The 20,844-nt window shown below is 39.2% G+C and overlaps 1 protein-coding gene and 1 long non-coding RNA gene across 8 annotated transcripts in view; one reads left to right on the top strand and one right to left on the bottom strand.

The window, feature by feature from the left end:
- Window positions 1-20,844, bottom strand: part of LOC103474014 (ephrin-A5b-like) — a 127,416-nt gene that overhangs the window by 28,044 nt on the left and 78,528 nt on the right. For 4 of the 5 annotated variants that reach the window (XR_014090089.1, XR_014090090.1, XR_014090091.1 and 1 more), the window contains exons 3-5: window positions 18,640-18,705; window positions 18,412-18,492; window positions 16,903-17,496 (exon numbers count right to left, since the gene is read on the bottom strand). Coding sequence is in view for 1 of the 5 variants with exons in the window: in XM_008424718.3 (XP_008422940.1) it covers window positions 17,372-17,496; window positions 18,412-18,492; window positions 18,640-18,705 (272 nt within the window). In the remaining 4 variants the exon portion in view is untranslated. Of the gene's footprint in view, window positions 1-11,420; window positions 17,497-18,411; window positions 18,493-18,639; window positions 18,706-20,844 lie in introns of those variants that run through there. The other variant, XM_008424718.3, reaches the window with a different exon arrangement.
- The window catches only part of LOC145554061 (uncharacterized), an 80,670-nt gene that overhangs the window by 35,067 nt on the left and 24,759 nt on the right, over window positions 1-20,844 (top strand). The window lies entirely within an intron of this gene.

Below are 20,844 nucleotides of genomic sequence, written 5' to 3'. Positions count from 1 at the left end.
GTTTTCTTGGCAGAACTCCCCGAAGCGCTGCACATTCCCACAAGATTAATTCAAGCCACTTCTGTTTTTGTTATTCCAGTCTGCAAATTACCGCCAGATTACAGGGGGCAGCTGTACAGCCACTTCAACCCCAGACCCAACCAAGACAAACATCACACTCTCCGGACGTTTTCCACTTCGCAACGTTACAAATGTCTTTTTTTTAAAAACTGCTTTGCAGTGCAGCTAGCTAAGAAGCTAGCTGCGACCCAAAAATTTACAATTATGTATTTTTTATTTGTTTTTAATATCCTTATATATCTGCAGTAGTGGGAGGTACTAGCTAAAAAGCTAGCACATGTGTTTTTTTTATTCTTAGATATTTGCAGTGGTGAAAACTGATAGGTAAGACGCTAGCTACGCTAAATGTAAAGCATTGATCATAAACTATTCTGCTAACATGCTACATCTACGCAGTGTTTGGCAGAAGCTAATGCTAAAGCGCTAAGCAACAACAACTTTTACGATGACACGTTAGTATATTGCCCTCAACAGGATAAAATTTATAATTAAACACTTGCAAGAAATGAAACTTTCACTTTTCTGACAACAAAATGGATTGTTACATTTTGAGATATACCAACGGTTTTACTTTAATTAGGGGCATGCCATAGCAATGCATAAGGAGAGCAGTACTGACTTGCGAAGCAAGTCAGTACTGCCTCCATGCATTGCATGGCAGGCACCTATTGTTCTACACCCAATAGAATGTCTCTTTATTATTAGGGGCATGCCATAGCAATGCATAAGGAGAGCAGTACTGACTTGCGAAGCAAGTCAGTACTGCCTCCATGCATTGCATGGCAGGCACCTATTGTTCTACACCCAATAGAATGTCTCTTTATTATTATTAGGGGCATGCCATAGCAATGCATAAGGAGAGCAGTACTGACTTGCGAAGCAAGTCAGTACTGCCTCCATGCATTGCATGGCAGGCACCTATTGTTCTACACCCAATAGAATGTCTCTTTATTTATTTCTTTATTTTTCTTCCATTACCGTTAATGCGGCTCGTACCGCTGCGTGCCCACCCACAAAAGTGGTATCAAATCGTGCGGCTCGATGCCGAGAAGGGAGCTATTATTTTTATTGGGGATTGGAGTTAAAATGATTACATAAATTAATAAAAACTAAAAAATTTGAGATTTTGTGTCTCACAGAATCAGTAATCTTTCTCTATGAAACACACACACAGGACTGTTTATGGCTGACTCAAAAACCCTTTTTAAATCCCCCTCACAGGCATAAATATCGCCCTATTGGTCTGAAAGTTGGTCATAACATAGATACACATGCCTGCTCATGTACAATGTTTACAAAAATTTGCTAGGGCTTATGCTTTTTGTCAGGGTCCTTCAGACTGACGCCTGGTGTCTCCCAAGTATAGAAACTGTGTCTGAAGAGGATTTTCCCGCTCTTTGGCTCTCACAGCTGCAGGGGATTAATTACCATAGCAACAGAAGAACACAGTGTCTGGAACTGCAGCTCCCCAGGACTGAACTGTAGGGTTTACTGGTATTTACAACTGCTTGTGTTTTCAGCATTATACTACTGATTCAAGACTATAACCATTACACATATGTCCCCCATGTTAAAATCTAACATAAATAAGAATAAATAGTTGATTAAAAGTCTGTGGACAGAAAATAACGTCGCTGCTCCTTTAAGGAACCAGCGGCACAGACGCGGCGCCTGGGTGATGCTACAGATCACAAACCTGACAGAGAGCAGAAGAGGATTCGTAGGAAAAGAGCGGTGATGAACCGAAAAGCTTAATATAGTTGAGAAAACATAAATTACCTGGTCGAAAACTGACTGGGATTTAATGAGAACTAAGTTACATCGGTTTTGGTGAGTTTGTGTTTATTTTCTTACATTTTCATCGTGTTGTACTTTTCCTTTTAGCAGAGAGCTAAGGCTAAAAACGTAGCCGTTTGCAAGGAAATACTCCGTCATAAACTGTTATCAGGTTAATATATAAACTGTTATCCGGGTAATATATTGGGTTTATGAAGAATTTATTTGAATAATTTCAGGATTTAAAAAGACTTTTGTCGTGTTTGTGACCTGTTACACAGGTCAGGTTTTTTTTGGTTGGAAGCTTGGTCGGAGCAAGGATTGGTCTGCCATGTGTGACGCAAGTAATGACAGACAACATGCTACTGATGCTCCAATAGCTTTCATGCTATTGTTAGCATTTTGGCTCATTTTAGCTTATGCAACATACTAAAATGAGCAAAAATGCGCATACTACCGTACAGTACAGCTTAAGAAAACATGCTTCTGACTCCCCGCAGGTTATTGACCACACTGAAGCTTTCTTAAGCATGATTGCTTAATGCTAATTTTTAACATCATAACGCTGCGTCAAAGCCGACGGGCACACTTTGGCATGCCCCTTTAAAATTTCTGCAGGAATTTTCTAGTAAATATAATTTATTATTCTTCCGTTACCGTTAATGCGGCTCGTACCGCTGCATGCTGACCCACAAAAGTGGTATCAAAACGTGCGGCTCAATCCCGGCAAGTGAGCTATTACTTTTATTGGGGATTGGAGTTAAAATGATTACATAAATTAATAAAAACGAAAAAATTTGAGATTTTGTGTCTCACAGAATCAGTAATCTTTCTCTATGAAACACACACACAGGACTGTTTATGGCTGACTCAAAAACCCTTTTTAAATCCCCCTCACAGGCATAAATATCGCCCTATTGGTCTGAAAGTTGGTCATAACATAGATACACATGCCTGCTCATGTACAATGTTTACAAAAATTTGCTAGGGCTTATGCTTTTTGTCAGGGTCCTTCAGACTGACGCCTGGTGTCTCCCAAGTATAGAAACTGTGTCTGAAGAGGATTTTCCCGCTCTTTGGCTCTCACAGCTGCAGGGATTAATTACCATAGCAACAGAAGAACAGAGTGTCTGGAACTGCAGCTCCCCAGGACTGCACTGTAGGGTTTACTGGTATTTACAACTGCTTGTGTTTTCAGCATTATACTACTGATTCAAGACTATAACCATTACACATATGTCCCCCCATGTTAAAATCTGACATAAATAAGAATAAATAGCTGATTAAAAGTCTATGGACAGAAAATAACGTCGCTGCTCCTTTAAGGAACCAGCGGCACAGACGCAGCGCCTGTGATGCTACAGATCACAAACCTGACAGAGAGCGGAAGAGTAGTCGTAGGAAAAGAGCGGTGATGCTCAGCAAGGCAGGTCATTAGCATTTGTACAAAAGTTAGCATTTCACTGTCTATGACTAGTGCACTAGCACTTTTACCTAAAGTTAGCTTTTACCTAATTTTCTCATTAATTAGAAATGTTTAGTATACTGAATAGAGTAGTAAAATTAAAACAACATGGTCGTGTTGCTCCACATCCTACTGCCAGCATTTGAGCTAACATTAGCATATTGGCTAATTTTAGCATATGCATCAATTTTAACATAATGAATGGTACAAGTACAGATTATTCTACATGCTTCTGCCTCTCCACAGGTTATTGACTACGTTGCAGCTTTCTTTAGCATTAATGCTAATTTTTAGTATAAAAACACTGGCTCAAAGCCGACGGGCACACTTTGGCATGCCCCTTTAAAATTTCTGCAGGAATTTTCTAGTTTAGTTATTTTTCTCCACAGCAAAGCCTTCTGAAACCTTTAACATGTTCTAATGACTGGAGAGTTAATTTATTTCAGCAAGTCAGATGATAACAAACTGGGATGAACTTGAGCTAATTCATGTCTGTTAAGTTGATAATTCTTGTTTAAAATCGACGAAAATCTAAAATTCTGTTTCTCAGGCCAATTAAAAAAAGATTGTTCAGACGGAAAAGTAAGCACTAGATGTCATTCCTTCATTCTTTATTGGTTTTAGTCGTTTTATCGCCGTAAAAACAACTGAAATAATAAAAATCCAAACCAACGTTGGTCTCAACACAAAGAGCTTGTAAAAACATGCAGACGCTGCCAGGCGGGTAATTGGTGTTTGTCCTTTTCCCACTACATTTGCATTAGTTGGGCCTCCTAATTGCTAGCCATTGATTTCTAAAGACTAGACTGAACATAGGAGCACATTTCCTTTTGCCTGCACTCTACACAGGCTTGGTTGTCAACTTAGATATTATGTGAAAATGACTCATTGTGCTGAGATTTTCCACTTATGGTCCCGTTCTTCAGTGGCATTGGCCACAGACCCTCCGCCATTAGCCACTGGATATGTGAACAACATGAAACTGAACTGGTTCAGATCCCCGTGAAACCAGTGTTTCCATTTAACATGTAATTCGATATTCATGCCAGTAATATTAGCACAGGTTTCTGCAGAAAACACAAACAGCAGCCAGGACACAAAAGAATAAACATTACTTTGGTTTCCAACGTGGGAATTTCACGTTGTAAGAAGAATAAAACAGAGATGAACAAAAACAAATCTGCAGAAAAAGGGAATTGCTGCAAAAACATTCTATGTAAATTTTTATATTCTATGTAAATGTGTCTTTTTTCCAGACAATTTATGAAATTAATCTAAATATTTCTGATTTTATCTTGCAAATTGTTGACTTTTGAAACAGTTTTTTTCTTGTACATTTCTGAAATTAAGATTTTTGGCACTTTTTTTGTCTTATCGACACAAATGGAAAATGAGTTTAAGCACTTTGAGCTGCTTTATTGCTGAAAAAGTGAAATATATAAATAAAACTTTTTCCTTTTTCCATTTTGCTCTAACTCTTTTTCACCAAAAACCACATAAAAACTGTTTTTGACATATTGATTTTATGACAATCATAAAATCAATCGGCCATGTTGACATGTGGAACGTTGTTGCTCCAGTTATTTGTACCAGTTTTGTCTCAGCGGCGTGTGTGTGTTTTTATGTGTGTGTGTGTGTGTGTGTGTGGAGTTGCCCCGTCTGTGAGTCGGCTCCTGGGACGCCGCGCCGCCACGTCGTATGGGGGACGTGTGTCCTTCCATACTGTTTGTGTTGGTGGGAGCCAGGTGGCCCCTGGGGGCCCCAGGCGGAGCGAACACCTGCCGTCCCATGAGCCTCAGCTTGTTGTTGTGCTGCAGCTACTGAGGGCTGAACGCTGCAGCTGCTGCGTTGGTCAGCACATCTGCATCCTCTGTTTTGATAACTTTTATCATTCACCAAACTCCGCGTTTCGTGCTGAGGCTGCAGTTTTCATTGTAAACGTGCTGCAAATACACTGACAGCCTGCAGATGGCGCTGTGCCGCACTTTAATGTGACAAGAGTTAAACGATTTAACGAGTTTTTACTCCTGATTAAACACAAAACGCCATGAAGTTCATGTCAGTTTGAACTGAATGAGCTGATGGGAACGACTCAGGTTCTCCTCTGTCCCACAGCACCACTGAGCCAACACCGTGTCCCACAGCACCACTGAGCCAACACCGTGTCCCACAGCACCACTGAGCCAACACCGTGTCCCACACCACTGAGCCAACACCGTGTCCACAGCACCACTGAGCCAACACCGTGTCCCACAGCACCACTGAGCCAACACCGTGTCCCACAGCACCACTGAGCCAACACCGTGTCCCACAGCACCACTGAGCCCACAGCACCCGAGCCAACACCGTGTCCCACAGCACCACTGAGCCAACACCGTGTCCCACAGCACCACTGAGCCAACACCGTGTCCCACAGCACCACTGAGCCAACACCGTGTCCCACAGCATCACTGAGCCAACACCGTGTCCCACAGCACCACTGAGCCAACACCGTGTCCCACAGCACCACTGAGCCAACACCGTGTCCCACAGCACCACTGAGCCAACACCGTGTCCCACAGCACCACTGAGCCAACACCGTGTCCCACAGCACCACTGAGCCAACACCGTGTCCCACAGCACCACTGAGCCAACACCGTGTCCCACAGCACCACTGAGCCAACACCGTGTCCCACAGCACCACTGAGCCAACACCGTGTCCCACAGCACCACTGAGCCAACACCGTGTCCCACAGCACCACTGAGCCAACACCGTGTCACTCAGCACCACTGAGCCAACGCCGTTGGCTCAGTGGTGCTGAGTGATTATCACTGTAGTGATTATGTTTGATTACAGCATAAAATCTACTCCTGATTTACTGCAGGTCAAAGTTTCAGTTTTCAGGTGGATGAATGGATGAACCTTTTTAACCAGGTGAATAAAATCAACCAATCAGCTGGTGGTTTCCACCCCGCAGCTCCCTTTGTCGCCCCTCCCCGCCCTGTTTCTGTGCAGCTGTTGGATGTAATCTGCCGAGCTCGGCGTCTTCTGCCCCGTCAGCAGATCGTCGCTCTGCTCTCTGCGCTTCCAGCGTCTCATTCAGCTCACAGCCTCTGTTTTTAACTTACATCGAACTGCTTCATCATGGCAGCAGGGGCAGAAATGGCCGCCGTGCCGTTGTGGCCTCCATCAGGGGAACACGCCGCGCTCTGCGATGATTCCTGACATGAGTTCATCCTCGGGGTTTCAGACGGTCGCCAGCTCAACTCGCAGCGTTTGGCTGCTGGTTCAAAACCAGAGGAAAAACGATTGATTCACCTCGACCCGGCGCTCTACGGAGGAAGATCCGGGAAATGAAGTGGAGGGAGCGGCGTTTTCTCCCCATGACATCAAATCGAGACGAGACGTTCCGATCAGAGGAAAACTGATCGGGAAAACAACGAGTCTGGAGTCGGAAAGCGTCAAACCTGGAAACCACTCAGCTTAGATTCCTGAGGGGGGATTTTTCCCTCAGATCTGGATTTATTTAAACCGGAACGAGGAGATTAATGCTGCGGCAAAGAAAATGTATGGAAAGCAGTAACAGATTTAAGTTTCACTCTGTTTGTTTTCCCAAAATGAGAAAAATTAAATGATTCTTCTTTAAAAGAGGAAAGTTTCTCTAATGAGCTTAAGAACGTTGCATCACGTACATCCTCCTGGTTTCTACACTGAATTTATCACACGTTGCAAAAATTTAGATTTTTAAACTTAATTTGGCAAATTTTGAGATATTTCACAACATTTGTGATTAAAAAAACCCATAAGAGTTTTAAACATTTTTAGACTGAAATTTTAAGCAAAAATATTATTTTTGTTATTTTCCCCTCAGGAAATTAGAAGAGTTTTAGTATTTTCAAGAATAGTTGGAGGTTCTACATTCCCAGTATGTCTCAGAATGGCCTAGTCAAAGTTAACACCCAAAGTCCAATTGAGAGCATTTTATGTTTACAGATTTTCTCCATCCAGTCCGACTGGACTTGGAAAATTTTAAACTGTCCTGATTTGAAACTGAATATTTAGCTTAATAACTAAATATGTAGTTTAGTAAATTCACTCTAAAAAGTGTTTTTTCGGCTGAAGTTCATCTTATGGACTTATTTACATTAATTTAACTTAATTCTTTTGCTTTTGCTACGATAACTTACTGTTTTGTGTTCATTTAACTCAAAGCTTACACTCTAAAAAGAAAATAGTTGAACCAACTTAATTTAAGTTTAACCAATTCAATATATTCTAATCATCCAACTCAATTTGTTAATTTTATCTAACAAATTTATTAAGTATGTTTAAGACAACAGATTGAAGTCACTCTTACTCAAATCATTTATTTTCTTTAATAAACATTTAAAATATCTTTGTCTTAATTCTACAGAAAGTTATCTCAAACTTTTAAGTTGTTCCAAACTAAATATTTTGAAAAACTCTTTTTACAGTGTCCACTAAATACACTCTAATTTAAAAGTTACAAATCTTTTCCTTAAAGGACCTTTTTACTTTTACTTTACTTGAAATAGGGCGGCACAGTGGCGCAGTTGGTAGAGCTGTTGCCTTGCAGCAAGAAGGTTCTGGGTTCGATTCCCGGTCTTTCTGCATGGAGTCTCCATGTTCTCCCTGTGCATGATGGGTTCTCTCCAGGTACTCCAGTTTCCTCCCACAGTCCAAAAACATGACTGTCAGGTTAATTGGCCTCTCTAAATTGCCCCTAGGTGTGAGAGTGTGTGTGTGTATGGTTGTGTGTCTCTGTGTTGCCCTGCGACAGACTGGCGACCTGTCCAGGGTGACCCCACCTCTCACCTGGAACGTTGGCTGGAGAGGCACCAGCAACCCTCCTGACCCCACTGAGGGACAAGGGTGTAAATGGATGGATGGACCTTTTTACTTTGACTTTACTTGAAATAATTAAGTTCAACACCATATTTGTTTCCCACTCAAGCTACCAGGACAGATTCCCCAGTAAGTGACTGTGGCTCTGTGGGTAGAGTCGTTGTCTTGTAATCAGAAGGTTGTAGGTTCAATTCCAGCTTCTTCCTGCCACATGTGGATATTGGTGTGTGAATGTGACTCTAATATGAAGTGCTTTGAGTAGTAAAAGTGACTGGAAAAGTGTTGTGTAAGTTCAATGATTTGAGTAAGACTGACTTATACATTTGTTTAAAAATTAACAAATTGAGTTGGATTAGAATATACCATAGAAGCAATTCAATTAAGTTCGTTCAACTTTTTCTTTTTACAGTGTACTTCATTTGCTAGCTAAATATTTAGTTAGATATTAAGGTTTTGTTTGCTAACCAAATATTTGGTTTGACACAATGTTTAGCTCGTTAACTAAACATTTAATTTGCTAGCCAAATGTTTAGTAAGCAAATTAAATATTTAGCTAGCAAACTTAATAGTTAGCATGTTAAATATTTGATGACAAATGTTTAGCATAACTATATATTTAGTTTGAAACTGTGACATTTATGAATGAATGAATATGGTGAAAACATGAGCCCTTGTTTTTATCTTATTATAGGCTAAGTAATGTAAATTATTGTTGTTCATTTTTGACTCTAATTTTACAAACAACTCCTCATAAATTCTGAAATTAGGGTCAGAAAAAGTAATAAATCGTTGTTAGAAATTGTCTGTGTAACATTAAATCAAACTGTGCTGTGATTTAACAGTGGCCTCTGCTGCTAATCAGCCTCCCGCTGAAACGTCTTTCCTTTGAAACCGAAGCCTGTTGTCCAGAAACGGGATAATTTGTGTTCAGCTGCATGAACCCAACACATCTGTAACCCCAGACCAAACAAACACGTGGGAACCTTTCACAACCGCAGCGATCCCTGCTGGATAATCAGCAGCTGCTCGAGTCTCGTGTTGATCTTTGCATCGTCACAGAGAACACGCTCCAGGATTTACAGAAGATCTGCGTCTCAACGGCTGATACAGGTGTTTGGGAAACGAGGAGCGGGAGAGAAGAGGCGGACTGATTTATTTTCTCAGGCCCTGAGAGCTGCAGATAACAGGAGGCTGGTTATCAGTGGGAAGGCCAGCAGGAGACGTTCCCACAGTTCTCCACCTGACAGCGTGGAGCACAAGATCTACCGGAGGGAGCCAAATCACAGGAATGGATGCATGTTCATGTTCATGTATACAGCAGGCCTGTAGGTGGCGCTGAATTTGGGTTTCTTGACTCTTAGTGTAGAAAGAAAACTTTTTTTTTTAGACTCAGAGATTTCACAAACTTTTTTCCTGGTTTGTCTTTTCTTCATTTACATTTGCAGACAAATTGTTGCAGATTTTGACAAAACATCAATTTGTTTTTGGTTGCATTTACCCAGAATGCCTTGAGCTACAGTCCACAAGTGGTCTCTGGTCTGCTTGGCATTCACATATGCATTCAAACCGCACTAGAGTTCACTTCAGCCAAACCGAGACCGAGGTTTGTGGGCTGAGCTTATTTTTGTACAAAGTAAAGTTAAATTATGCGTTCACAAATCCCCGAACGAACAGAACTTTCTGGGCAAACAAAGCAGAGTTTGATTAAAGCGGACTAAGCAGGGCTGGTGTGAACGCACATTTAAGGTATTTCTTTTACTCCTGATGTTCCGGTAAACTCTGTTACATCTTCAGCTAGCATCCTGTTCCCCTCCAGGCCTGTGGGGGGCGCTGCACCAAGAACCACTGAAGGAAACATGAAAACCTCTGAAGAGCACACTTTCTTCTTTACGAAATGTAAACAAAAATGGAGTAGGGTCAGATGCTGTAGGATTTCTCTTGTTTTAGTTGTATTTACCCAGAATGCCCTGCGCTGTAGTCCACTTCCTGCCTTTGCAGCGGTCTCCAGTCCTCTTGGTGTTCACATACGCATTCAAACCGAACCAGAGTTCACTTCAACTAAAAGGTCGATGCTATTAGTTGTCTTTTTATTAGCTTCATTTGTCTTATGAGTTTGTAACAATAAACACCTCCGTCCATTTTTATTTTTATAAACAGTGTTGATGTTTGACATCAGTTTTCTTCTTACATGCATCCGGGTCACTTTGGGGTTGTAAACCGTTCACACAAAAGTCCAATTGTGGTCACATTTAATTAGTACCGTATTTTATGCATAGAATAGACGCTACAGTAGAGGCTGGAGTTACGCTATGCATCCACTAGATGGAGCTGCACTCAAGGGAATATCAACAAAACAGTCCGACTCCTGTTGGCGAGGAGAGCCTTCCTCGACCGGACGATGGCGACCCGTATCCGTTAGCGCTCAGCATGTTGGTGGAGAACGTGATGCTAAATGACCTGCAGACGACCTGATTCTAGACGGTCAGTAGGTAGATAGGTCAGTCAAACTTTATTAATAGATTACAAACCAGCGTTCTGACAACTATCCCAGCATGCACCACGCGCTTCTTCTTCTACGGGCGAAAATGAAGTTGGCGGCTGCTTACCGTAGCTGATAGACCTGTTGTGGCTCAATATTGGTCCATATATAAGGCGCACTGTTGGAAATTGAAGGTTTTTAGGTGCCTTATAGTGCAGAAAATACAGTAGTATGAAGGCCTTGCAAAACAACAAAAAAAGGATCACAAGGTAGCATAAAGACCTGAGGTGTAAACGTAGCAATGTTCAATATGGTCCACGATCCTGCTAGCTGTTCCTTAGAGTGGAAACAGCTAGCCAGAAGGTTTCAGAGTCCTGCCTGATGACTTGTCATCGTATTTGCGTTGATCCTTGTTAAACACAATCCCATCTTTAAGTACGTGCAGCCGGTTACAGCAGGGAGGAACGAGGAGGTCTGACACGGAGAGCGCAGGTGAAAAATTGAAGCCGACAGCAAAGGAGGCAGACCGGAGCGAGGAGCAACAAAACCGCGTGAGACGGCGTTTTCTTGGCAGAACTCCCCGAAGCGCTGCACATTCCCACAAGATTAATTCAAGCCACTTCTGTTTTTGTTATTCCAGTCTGCAAATTACCGCCAGATTACAGGGGGAGCAGCTGTACAGCCACTTCAACCCCCAGACCCAACCAAGACAAACATCACACTCTCCGGACGTTTTTCCACTTCGCAACCTGGCACTCAACGGCGAGATTAATGAAACAGATCAGACACCGCAATTACAACCACAAAGAAGTATTTATTAAACCTTTTTTTTTTTGTTTCTTTCAGTTAGTCATAGCTGCTCCAACACGTGTATTTACAAAGACATGGCCATGTTCTTGTAGAAAAGTCTGGTGAGAGACGGGACGTTAGAAGAGTTTAGACGGGGCTCGTTTAGGCACAAGGTTCAGTCACTACAGCGTTAAAACAAGTGTGCGGTTCTGTGCCACAGCCACGTCTTTCTGTGGTAGCAAAAAATGTTCCCACCGACAAAAACACACGTCAGATTATTAGATAAAGAAGAACAGATGATGAAAAACGAGGAGGAGGAGGTGGTAGGAGCTACAAGGTACCTAAATCAGGTGACGAAGAAGAAGAAGTCCATCAGGAAACGTTTTCACCGTCCATGTTGCAGATTTTCATAATAAAACATGAGTATTTGATGAAATCCAACCCATTGACTGGATTCTAAAACTGACAGACTATTAGGGCCATGCAAAGAAAATTTAAAATAACATTACGAGAGTAAAGTTATAATTTTAAGAGCATAAAATCAAAATGACACAAGGATAAAACTGTATACAGTGATAATATTACGATGTTCTTCTGGTAATAGAATTATTCTCGTAAAACTGCAGCTCTACTCTTGTAGTTTTATTTTTCCAGGAATGTCCCTGACACTCCGCCATAACAAACAGCTGAATGTGAAAACAGAACCATGAAGCCTGAAACAGAAACAGTTGGACAGACCCACCTACTTTCCACTCGGCGATCAATGATTGCAACGCGACCGTACTGCATGTCTGATACGAGCTATCTGGACAAACATATCTACAGATACGAGGCCGTTTGTTTTTCTTGTTTTATACAAAAGACATACAAAATGAAAGTCGGCGGCAAGTTCGGTATCAAACTTGTTCATAATGCGTCGACTGAGTCGTCCTTAAAAAGAGGTGCTGAGAGACACAGAGTGGGTTACAACAGACTAAACCGTTGGGATACACAGTATCCAGGAAAAGATCCGACTGGTATTTGTCACTGTAGGCCGACGGGAGGCGATCATTTAACCCGAGATGTGTTTATAATGTTAAGTCTCAACAGGAAAAGTCACTCAACCATTTCACCTCTTTGACTCCATTTTTTTTGTTTTTGAGCTATTCATGACATCAGTTTATGAATTAAATGATTATGTTTTGTCTTTTCAAGTGAATACCACAGTGGTCTGGTTTCACCCTTGGGTTTAAATTCAGTCCAAACAGAAATACAACTGTGAGGAAGAGAGAAAAAAATATATAAAATCTAGAAAAAGGTCGCTGACGGATGAAGGCGATAATTCTACCCAGTTAAAACAAACAAAATCAGCTCCAAATGTCGTATGCTGAAGGGCATTAGCAAAGAGATCTTGAATTACATTTTAAATTGGAACTCCAGCGGTTTTACTCATCAGTTTCAGTTTACCAAACATTATGAATGTTTTGATTTACTAGTTAAAAAAAAAAAAAGAAGGCAGGGTTTTATGAAATGTTTGAGTTTTTGAGCAGTAGTGTTTCACCGTTTGGGAATTGGCAAAATTAAAAGATATAAATTAAATGTAAAATGTTTCTACAATGGGTTTGTGTTCAACTGTTGTCTTCTTTGGACTAGAAAGCTGGTAAATGTTATTTCAGATAAGAGAATCAAGGAGAAATTCTCATTGAGGCACTCGAGCTAAGCTACTCAGAGCTGGGCTAACAACCATCATAGTCTAGCTAACAGCTACTTAGAGTTGAGCTGATAGCATATCTTGATAGGAGCTAGCTAAACTATTGCTAGCAGCTACATAAAGTCAAACTAATTGTCAACATCAAGCTAATAGCAAATCAAATTGGGGTAGTCAAGTTCAGATATAACCAGGCTCGAAGCTAATCAGCGTTGGGCTAACATCCACCAAAATCTAGCTAACAACTACTTAGAGTTGCGCTAATACTCTTGATGGGGCTAGTTAAAATAATGCTAACAGATACTTAATGCTAAGCTTATTTCTGCTCAAGTTTGTCAACATCAAGCTAATAGCAAATCAAAGTTAAGCTAACATCAGTATAGCTAACTACTTAAAGAAAGTGTCAAATTAATAGTTTTTTAAAGTCAAGTTGACAACTACTTGGAGTCTAACTAAAAGCTATTCAACAGCTAGCCAAACATATACATACTCAAGCTAACAGTAAACTTACAGCTAGTGACAGTTTAGTTTTTAGCTTCACTCAATTTAAGTAACCAGTTTAGCTAAGCAGAGCTAATTGAAAGCTCCTAAATTTATCGGATCAGAGCTATTTGTGGTTCCACTTTTTAAAAAAGAAATATATATAGCAAGAATAAGTGATTATGAAATTGAATATGAAAACCATTTTTTACTTTGACAAAAGTGAAAAATGAAAGTTTAGATGTTAGCTTGACTCCTCAATGGGAATTTCTCTGATTCTCTAAATAATACAAAAACTGAGCTTCACAAAGGACATTTCTCAAAACTTTTATAGAAACAATTTTCACTTAAAATTAGGATAAAAAAGTTTATTTTGCTATTTTGTAAAAGTTTGTAAGAGTTCAAAAATGTTATAATTCTAACAAGACTTGTAATTATTACATATCTTACACTTATATGATACATAATTACATTCTCGTAAAAATTATTCTGACATCTCAATTTTTTTTTATTAAAGCTTCTCTTTTAATATTTTTAAAAATGTATTCTGAAAACTTAAATTGTATTTTTTTAATGCAAAGTTTAATAAATTCACACTTAATTCAGTAACAAAATAATTTTCTTAAAATGTGTTAATTAAAACATATGCTAACCTTAATTAAAATTCCCCAGTGACTCATTACGTTTTTGATTATTTGACTTTCAGTGTAAATCCTGATTATTTTTTGAACTTTCTGGAGAAAGCAGCCAACACGAGGCTTTGTGCTTTCCCAGCTGACTGAATATGAATGGAGCGTAGCATTGAAACCATCTCCACGCGTTTTATAGTCCCCCGTTTCCCCCTTACTGGTGGAGGCTCAGGTTGCATCGACCACACTCTGTGTTTTCCTTCTTCTCTGGGGGTCAATTTTTCATTCCAGAAATAACCGCTACGCAGGGGTACATGGTGTATTTTCTGTTCAGACGACACGTTACCCAGGATCAAACACAGAAACTGAATCACTCAGCCGGCAACCCAACTCTGCTGCCTGCGCTGTAAATTGTTTTTGCCGTTTCACTGATAAATCTCACCCAATACGGAGCCCAGGTTGTGCCAGATTGTAAAAATGAAAACATATTTTTGTAGGGGGTGCCAATATTTGTGGGAAGTATATTTTGAAGATATTAACATACACTGCAAAAACACAAAATCTTACCAAGTATTTTTGATCCTATTACATGGGAAAATGTGTATAAGTGAAATTGTCTCCCAATAGAACTAGCACTTTTTCATCTAAGGAATTGTTTACTTAAGCAATCTCATATCTTGCTGAAAAGTTAATTTTGTCTTATCTTAAATATTCTAGAAACTAGACCAAAATTAAGATTTTATGTTTTTGCAGTGTATGAACAGCTCTCTATATTTGTTGACGAAAAAAATAACAATATAGAAAATCCATCAGCAAAAACAATTATGGTTTTGGAAATCAGGTAACATTTTATTTATTCAATTAGTTTAATAATTAAGGGCAATAATAATAATTTGGTTCCAATTATTTAGATTTTTTTTGTAAATGAATAATTTTTTAAAATCCCAACTAAAGATTTTCACTCCAATTTATTGATTTATGCATCTTAACCAGAAGTGCCAATTATTTTAGACAGTGTTTGGATGTGTGAATTATTTCAAATATATGGACATTCAAAGCTAATGAAACTTCTAAACTTCAGTGAATATATATTTTACATAAGTAAATCTGTCCAAACTGCTTACTAAAGCAATCTGCTTTAAGACCTGACCTGATTTTCCCCACTTTTAAAATCACTTCAACATCTGGCACTAACTGAGTTCCATATTTTTTTTTACTTGCCTAAGGGAATTTTCCTGAAATTGTTTGTCAGAAAAATTAAGAATGCCAAAACCTGTGCCACCAATTATTTATATTACAAAAACATTAACATTGATTATTTTATCCAAGACTCAAAAAATGTGCCAAAATTAAAAGCTTGAGGTTTCAGAAATGTTCAAGCTGGAGTTGTGCTAGTGCAAAAATAGATTAATTTAAAAAACATTTTTTCAACTCTACTCGTGTTGCTAATAATTGTGGAGAGGAGTGTATATGTGATTTATTTTAAAGATATTAAACTTTTAAGTTTGAATTCGTGAAACATCAATAGTTGTTTGTAGAGGGAATAATAAAAATATAAAATCCATACGTGAAAATATTTAAACGGCTTACTGGGAGCTTACTATAACTTTAATTTTCTCTTGGCACTAACCAGGTAACATATTCCTTATTCAAGGTGAATTTCTCACATTATTTTTTTATAGAGCGGCACCAACAATTTAGAAAAACATTTATTTCTTATTTCTTTATGAGTTTTCTACTGAGATCATCCAACCAAATTATAGGTAGAAATTATTCTACTGAAATTGTGAATTGTTTTATCTATTAAACATTTCGAGGAGTGTTAAGTTGGGTGCTTGGTGTGGGGTCTATTTTAAAAATATTAAATTGTGAAAGCAAAATAAGCAATTTACCAATAGTTTAAACTATTTCCCCACCTTCATCCTTTTTGTTTCTTTTTTTGGCAATTGGCCCTTGCTGAGTTCCGTACTTTTGTATTAATCAAGGGGAATTTCCCTCTAGATTGGCATAAAAAGCTGTTCTTTTTATTGATCTCATGTTCGGCACGGATACATCCCTGAATTTTAAATTTGCCTGTATTTACAGTAGCGGTGTAAATAGTGATCCACGAAAACAAGAGTGTAACAGCAAAACTACGTTCGTGACATTCATCAGTGGCAAATTCAAAACACAAATACTCGATTTCTACACCCTGATGCACACCAGTCTCTTCTTCTTTTCCTAAACTTTTGTTAAAAACAACTAGATCCATCACATGTGATCATTCCAAAACGGACACAAACTCTTATTTTTTTCCCTTTTTTGTTTTTCCAAACGTAAGTGTAGTATGAGCCAACATCCTGTGATGGGTTTTTGTTTTTATTACCGTTCTAACTGCACTTGCAGACTAAACCAGAACAGAAAAAAAGCACAATAAATAGGAAAATAACATTTTGCCTGGTAAAACTCCTTGTCCAGGCAAAATGGTCAAGGAGTCCACCATTTTGCCTGGACTCCGTTCAAATACTTTACTGTACACCCGTGTTGGCTGCTACAATTACATGGTAAATAAAATAAAAAAAAAATAAAAAAACGACAAATAAATGCATTAATTGATCATTAAATTGATTCTGTCCAAACACTAAGAGATGAGTGCTTCCTTAATATTTTTTCTAACGGCTCCACAGTCCGTGACGATGTGTCCTTTCTAACCTGAGAGGAAGGTTAAGTCATCACAGCAGCAGCGTCCGCCATTGTTCCTCCCGCAGCGAAGTGACACGTAGTTCCCAAAAAAAAAAAAAAAAAACCACAAGAAAGGGGAGGGAAAAAAAATGTCTGTAAACTTTTTTCAGGATCCTGCTGTGCTTCGTTGCTACTCGAGCTAATTAGTGTCGCGTTTGTGTAGACGGACGGTGTCCCGAGAGGGAACGTTTTAAAAATAACGGTGAAAGTATCGGCGTGCTGTGGATTACAGCGAGGCTCTTCCGCCGCGAAGAGTCACAAAGTCGACGAAAACAAGCAAAAGGCTTCGCTTGTCGAAGTCTCTTCCCCTGTCAAACAGAGAGATTCTCCTCTGTTATTTTTAAATTTCTTTAAAAAGTGCTCCTTAAAGAGGGAGGTGTAGAGCGGCGAGCTGTGGTCCAACCAGGACAGTCCTTTCCCCGGTGAGGAGCCTCGGCCGCTATAAAGACAAAATGGCTGCCAGGAGCATCAGGGCAGAGCTGAGCAGCAGGATGGAAAACCGCCGCCGACCGGCAGAGTTCACGTCCTGCCTGGCTGGTTCCGGCGACTCGTGATTGATTCCATCTGAAGAGAGGATAAAAGGGACATTTTTAATTTAAACCTGGCTTGTTTTTTACTGGTTTACTTGAGTTTTAACCGTCACTACGTTCAACTAAAACACAATTATACAGCAAATGCTGACATTTTGTCTCCCTGTTAAGAGTTTTCTGATGTTTGGGCCTTTACAGACACTAGGAAAAATACATTTTAACATGTTTTATTTGGACTTTATGTGACTACAATAATGTTTTAGCTATACTGTAGATAGAAAAAGAGGAGTAAAGTCACAATCGTGAAAATAAAGTATTTTAGTCTGAGGAAAAACATGATGACACTATGCTTTATTCTTATATTTGGGGCCATTGTAGATAGTTTTCTGGTGGAAATTTACTCCTTTCTTTTCTAAGAAATTTTGAGATTAATCACAGAAAATGTCTACATTTCAGAATGATATTTTCCTGAAAACATTTGACTTTGTTTGGTTTTGTTATTCCCAGAATATCTCTGAGATTAATCTGAAAATTTCAGATTTTTTTTTGTGTTTTTGGGGACTTTTCAAACTCAGAAATATCCTTGTTTTTTCTAGAAATGTTCTGAGATTATTCTCAAAATGTCGCCATAGAAAGAAAAGAAGCAAATTTCCTCACAGAAAATGTAAAAAAAAATTTTTGCAGCAATTTTTTGACTTTTCAAACTCAGAAATTTTTGTGTTTTTACAATAATATTCCTGAGATTAATCTTGAAATATGTTTTTTTTTTCCACCAATTTTTCAATGATATTTTGAGAATAAAGTTGTATTATAATGGCTTTATTGCCATAACATTATGACTATTTTCTTATTTTTGACTTTTTTTTTGTCTTTAATTCTGCCAAACTGGTAAAAAACGCACATTTAACCATCCAAATCCAGTCAGTATTGTCAGTAAACTCTCACTAACCTCTGGGTTCAAGTGAGTTGTGACTGTTCTCGTCAAATTCGACTCCTTCCTGCGAGCTCCCAGAGTTTTTCACACAATTGTCTTGAGAAAACAAAGAGGAAAGAAAGAGAGATTTGAAGATTAGATACGTCAATCGTCACAGCAGCCAGATCACAAGCCGAATTAAAGCGAAGAAACTCCAAACAGAATGGGAAATCTGGTGATAGACACAACAAACGTGCTGCTCACTTTGGGGCCTGACGAAGACCTTGAGCCGAAGGCAGCTCCTCCTTCCTCTGACGTCGGTGATGGAGGCTGCAGAAAACGAGACAACGTGTCAGACCAGAACACTTCAGACACATTACCTTCACTGCTACGTGTTAAAGGATCCCCTGTGAACTAATCTGCGGCGGTGTGAGCATGGGAAATGCCATTAAAATGTCAGTCTAAATGTCACCGTCATTACTGCACTTGAACCTAATTCGACAAAAGGCATAATGAACAATGAGTGATATAATAAAATGAAGGTTTTTCAGCCTCTGAGGCATCAGCACTGTACTCTCAGAGTAATTTCCAGCTGAGCCCATTATCCTGATTGTTACTCTTTGACTCCTCGAATCAGTTTATATTTAAAACAGTCATTTTTTAATTAAACGCATGTAAAATAAATTCAGTTGGGCAGTAGCATCATCTATTTACCCAGTATAAATCAATGTGAGGAAATACTGCTTACAGCATCTTTTAATACTTTCTATGTTCTCTTTTTGTGAATAATGTGTCTGTATTGGGGGCTGTGTAATTCACAGTGTTCTGCTGCACCAGAACAAGAAATGTAACTTTTGCTGGGATGTTTATCTAATTAGGAGAATTAAAGTCATAATTAGTAGCCTAAAAGTGATAAATACCAGAATAAATGTCAGAACCACGACTGATTTTTCTAAATTTATGGAGAAAGTTGATGCTTCTGCAGTCACGGAGCTGTATTGACATTGTACTGGGAGTCATATTTAAAACATCATGTTTTTGAAAGTTTCCTAAACTCTACCAGGCTCACATTTTGTGACATTTCCCACTTTTTATGCTACAGAATGTCATGTAAAAGTACCAGAATACCAAAATGCATATGATAGCTTAACAAAGCCCCAGATTTGAAGGGCTTAACGCTGGAAACCCTCTTTCATAAGATCTCTTCACTCACTAAACCTACTTTTAGTCAAAAACAGGAAGAATGGACAATCCGACAAGGTCGATGGTTTCTTCATTAGAGGTATTCCACACTTATCCATGTTTTTAAAACCCGACTGAAGAGCTTCATGGCGCTGTCGGAGCTCGCCGCTCGCCCTGATGTGAGTGTTTCAGCCTCCATATTTTATGTCAATGTCACCCTCATATTTCCAAGTCTAATTTGGCCTGGGGCAGCCATTTCTGCTGCTGTGTGGCACGGCGTTACGCTCACCTGCAGAATCTCATTTCCTGTGTTTCCTGATTGTGAAAGGCAGAGATTAAAACCCTTTCTTCTGAATTCATTTCCAAGTAGCTTGTGCTCTTGTCAACAGTGTTGTTAACGTGAACTTATCCTCTGTCGGCTCTTTCAGTGCCAACGCAGACGTGTTACAATAACATGACCTCTTAACATTTTCTGCAAGTCAACAGGGGAGGTGGGCAGAGTAGCAGTGGCAGATTGTACTGAAGTAAAATTAGAAAAGGTATTTGGCAAAAAGGTTTACTCAAGTACTGACTAATGGATGAACTTATCAGTCATTTGATAATTAAACATAACACAATCAGGCAGACCAAATTATAAAGTCGAGTGGAAATTTTGGTATTTTAAAGACCAAAGTGAGAATAATTTGTATAAACCCTTTGCAGAGTGACGTCCTGCATCATAGCTGACGATGACTAGCATTGGTTTTAGCTGTTAAGTTGTCGATATAACATGCAAAATCTTAATATGTACACCTGACATATGAAGAAAACGTGATATGAATAGTCAACACCATCACAACTAGACAACAAGGTCAAGAAAAGGTCTTAATTAGGAAAAACTAGTGAGGCAGAGGGAAGCAGTTCAGCTATGCTAGCTTGACTATGACAACCTTAACATGTAGATGTGATGTGGAATTGGGTGTGTTATGTTCAATTAAAGTATAAATAAAAAGGGCGACCTCAACACCATCAGTAGAACACAGCAGTAAATTAACAATACCTACATCTCCAGGTGTCATTTAAGAGTCGCGATACTTCGTAATAAAATTACTCAAGTAAAAGTAAAAAGTACTCCAAAAGTATTTTTTTTCCCCAAAAAAAGTTACTCAAGTAAATATAACTAGTTACTACTGAGCTCTGGTCAAGAGTCTGAGTCTCCACTGATCTGTTACCAGACAACCTTTGAGGATTCTGGGTATTTTAGCGTTTGTACGTGCGTGTATGCCACATATGTGCATCTGTTGGTAA

This window comes from Poecilia reticulata, chromosome 12, assembly GCF_904066995.2.
Source record: "Poecilia reticulata chromosome 12, P_reticulata-male-v2, whole genome shotgun sequence".
Lineage (NCBI taxonomy): Eukaryota > Metazoa > Chordata > Actinopteri > Cyprinodontiformes > Poeciliidae > Poecilia > Poecilia reticulata.
Note: the sequence above shows the minus strand (reverse complement) of the source record. Positions and strands in the feature narration are given on the sequence as shown.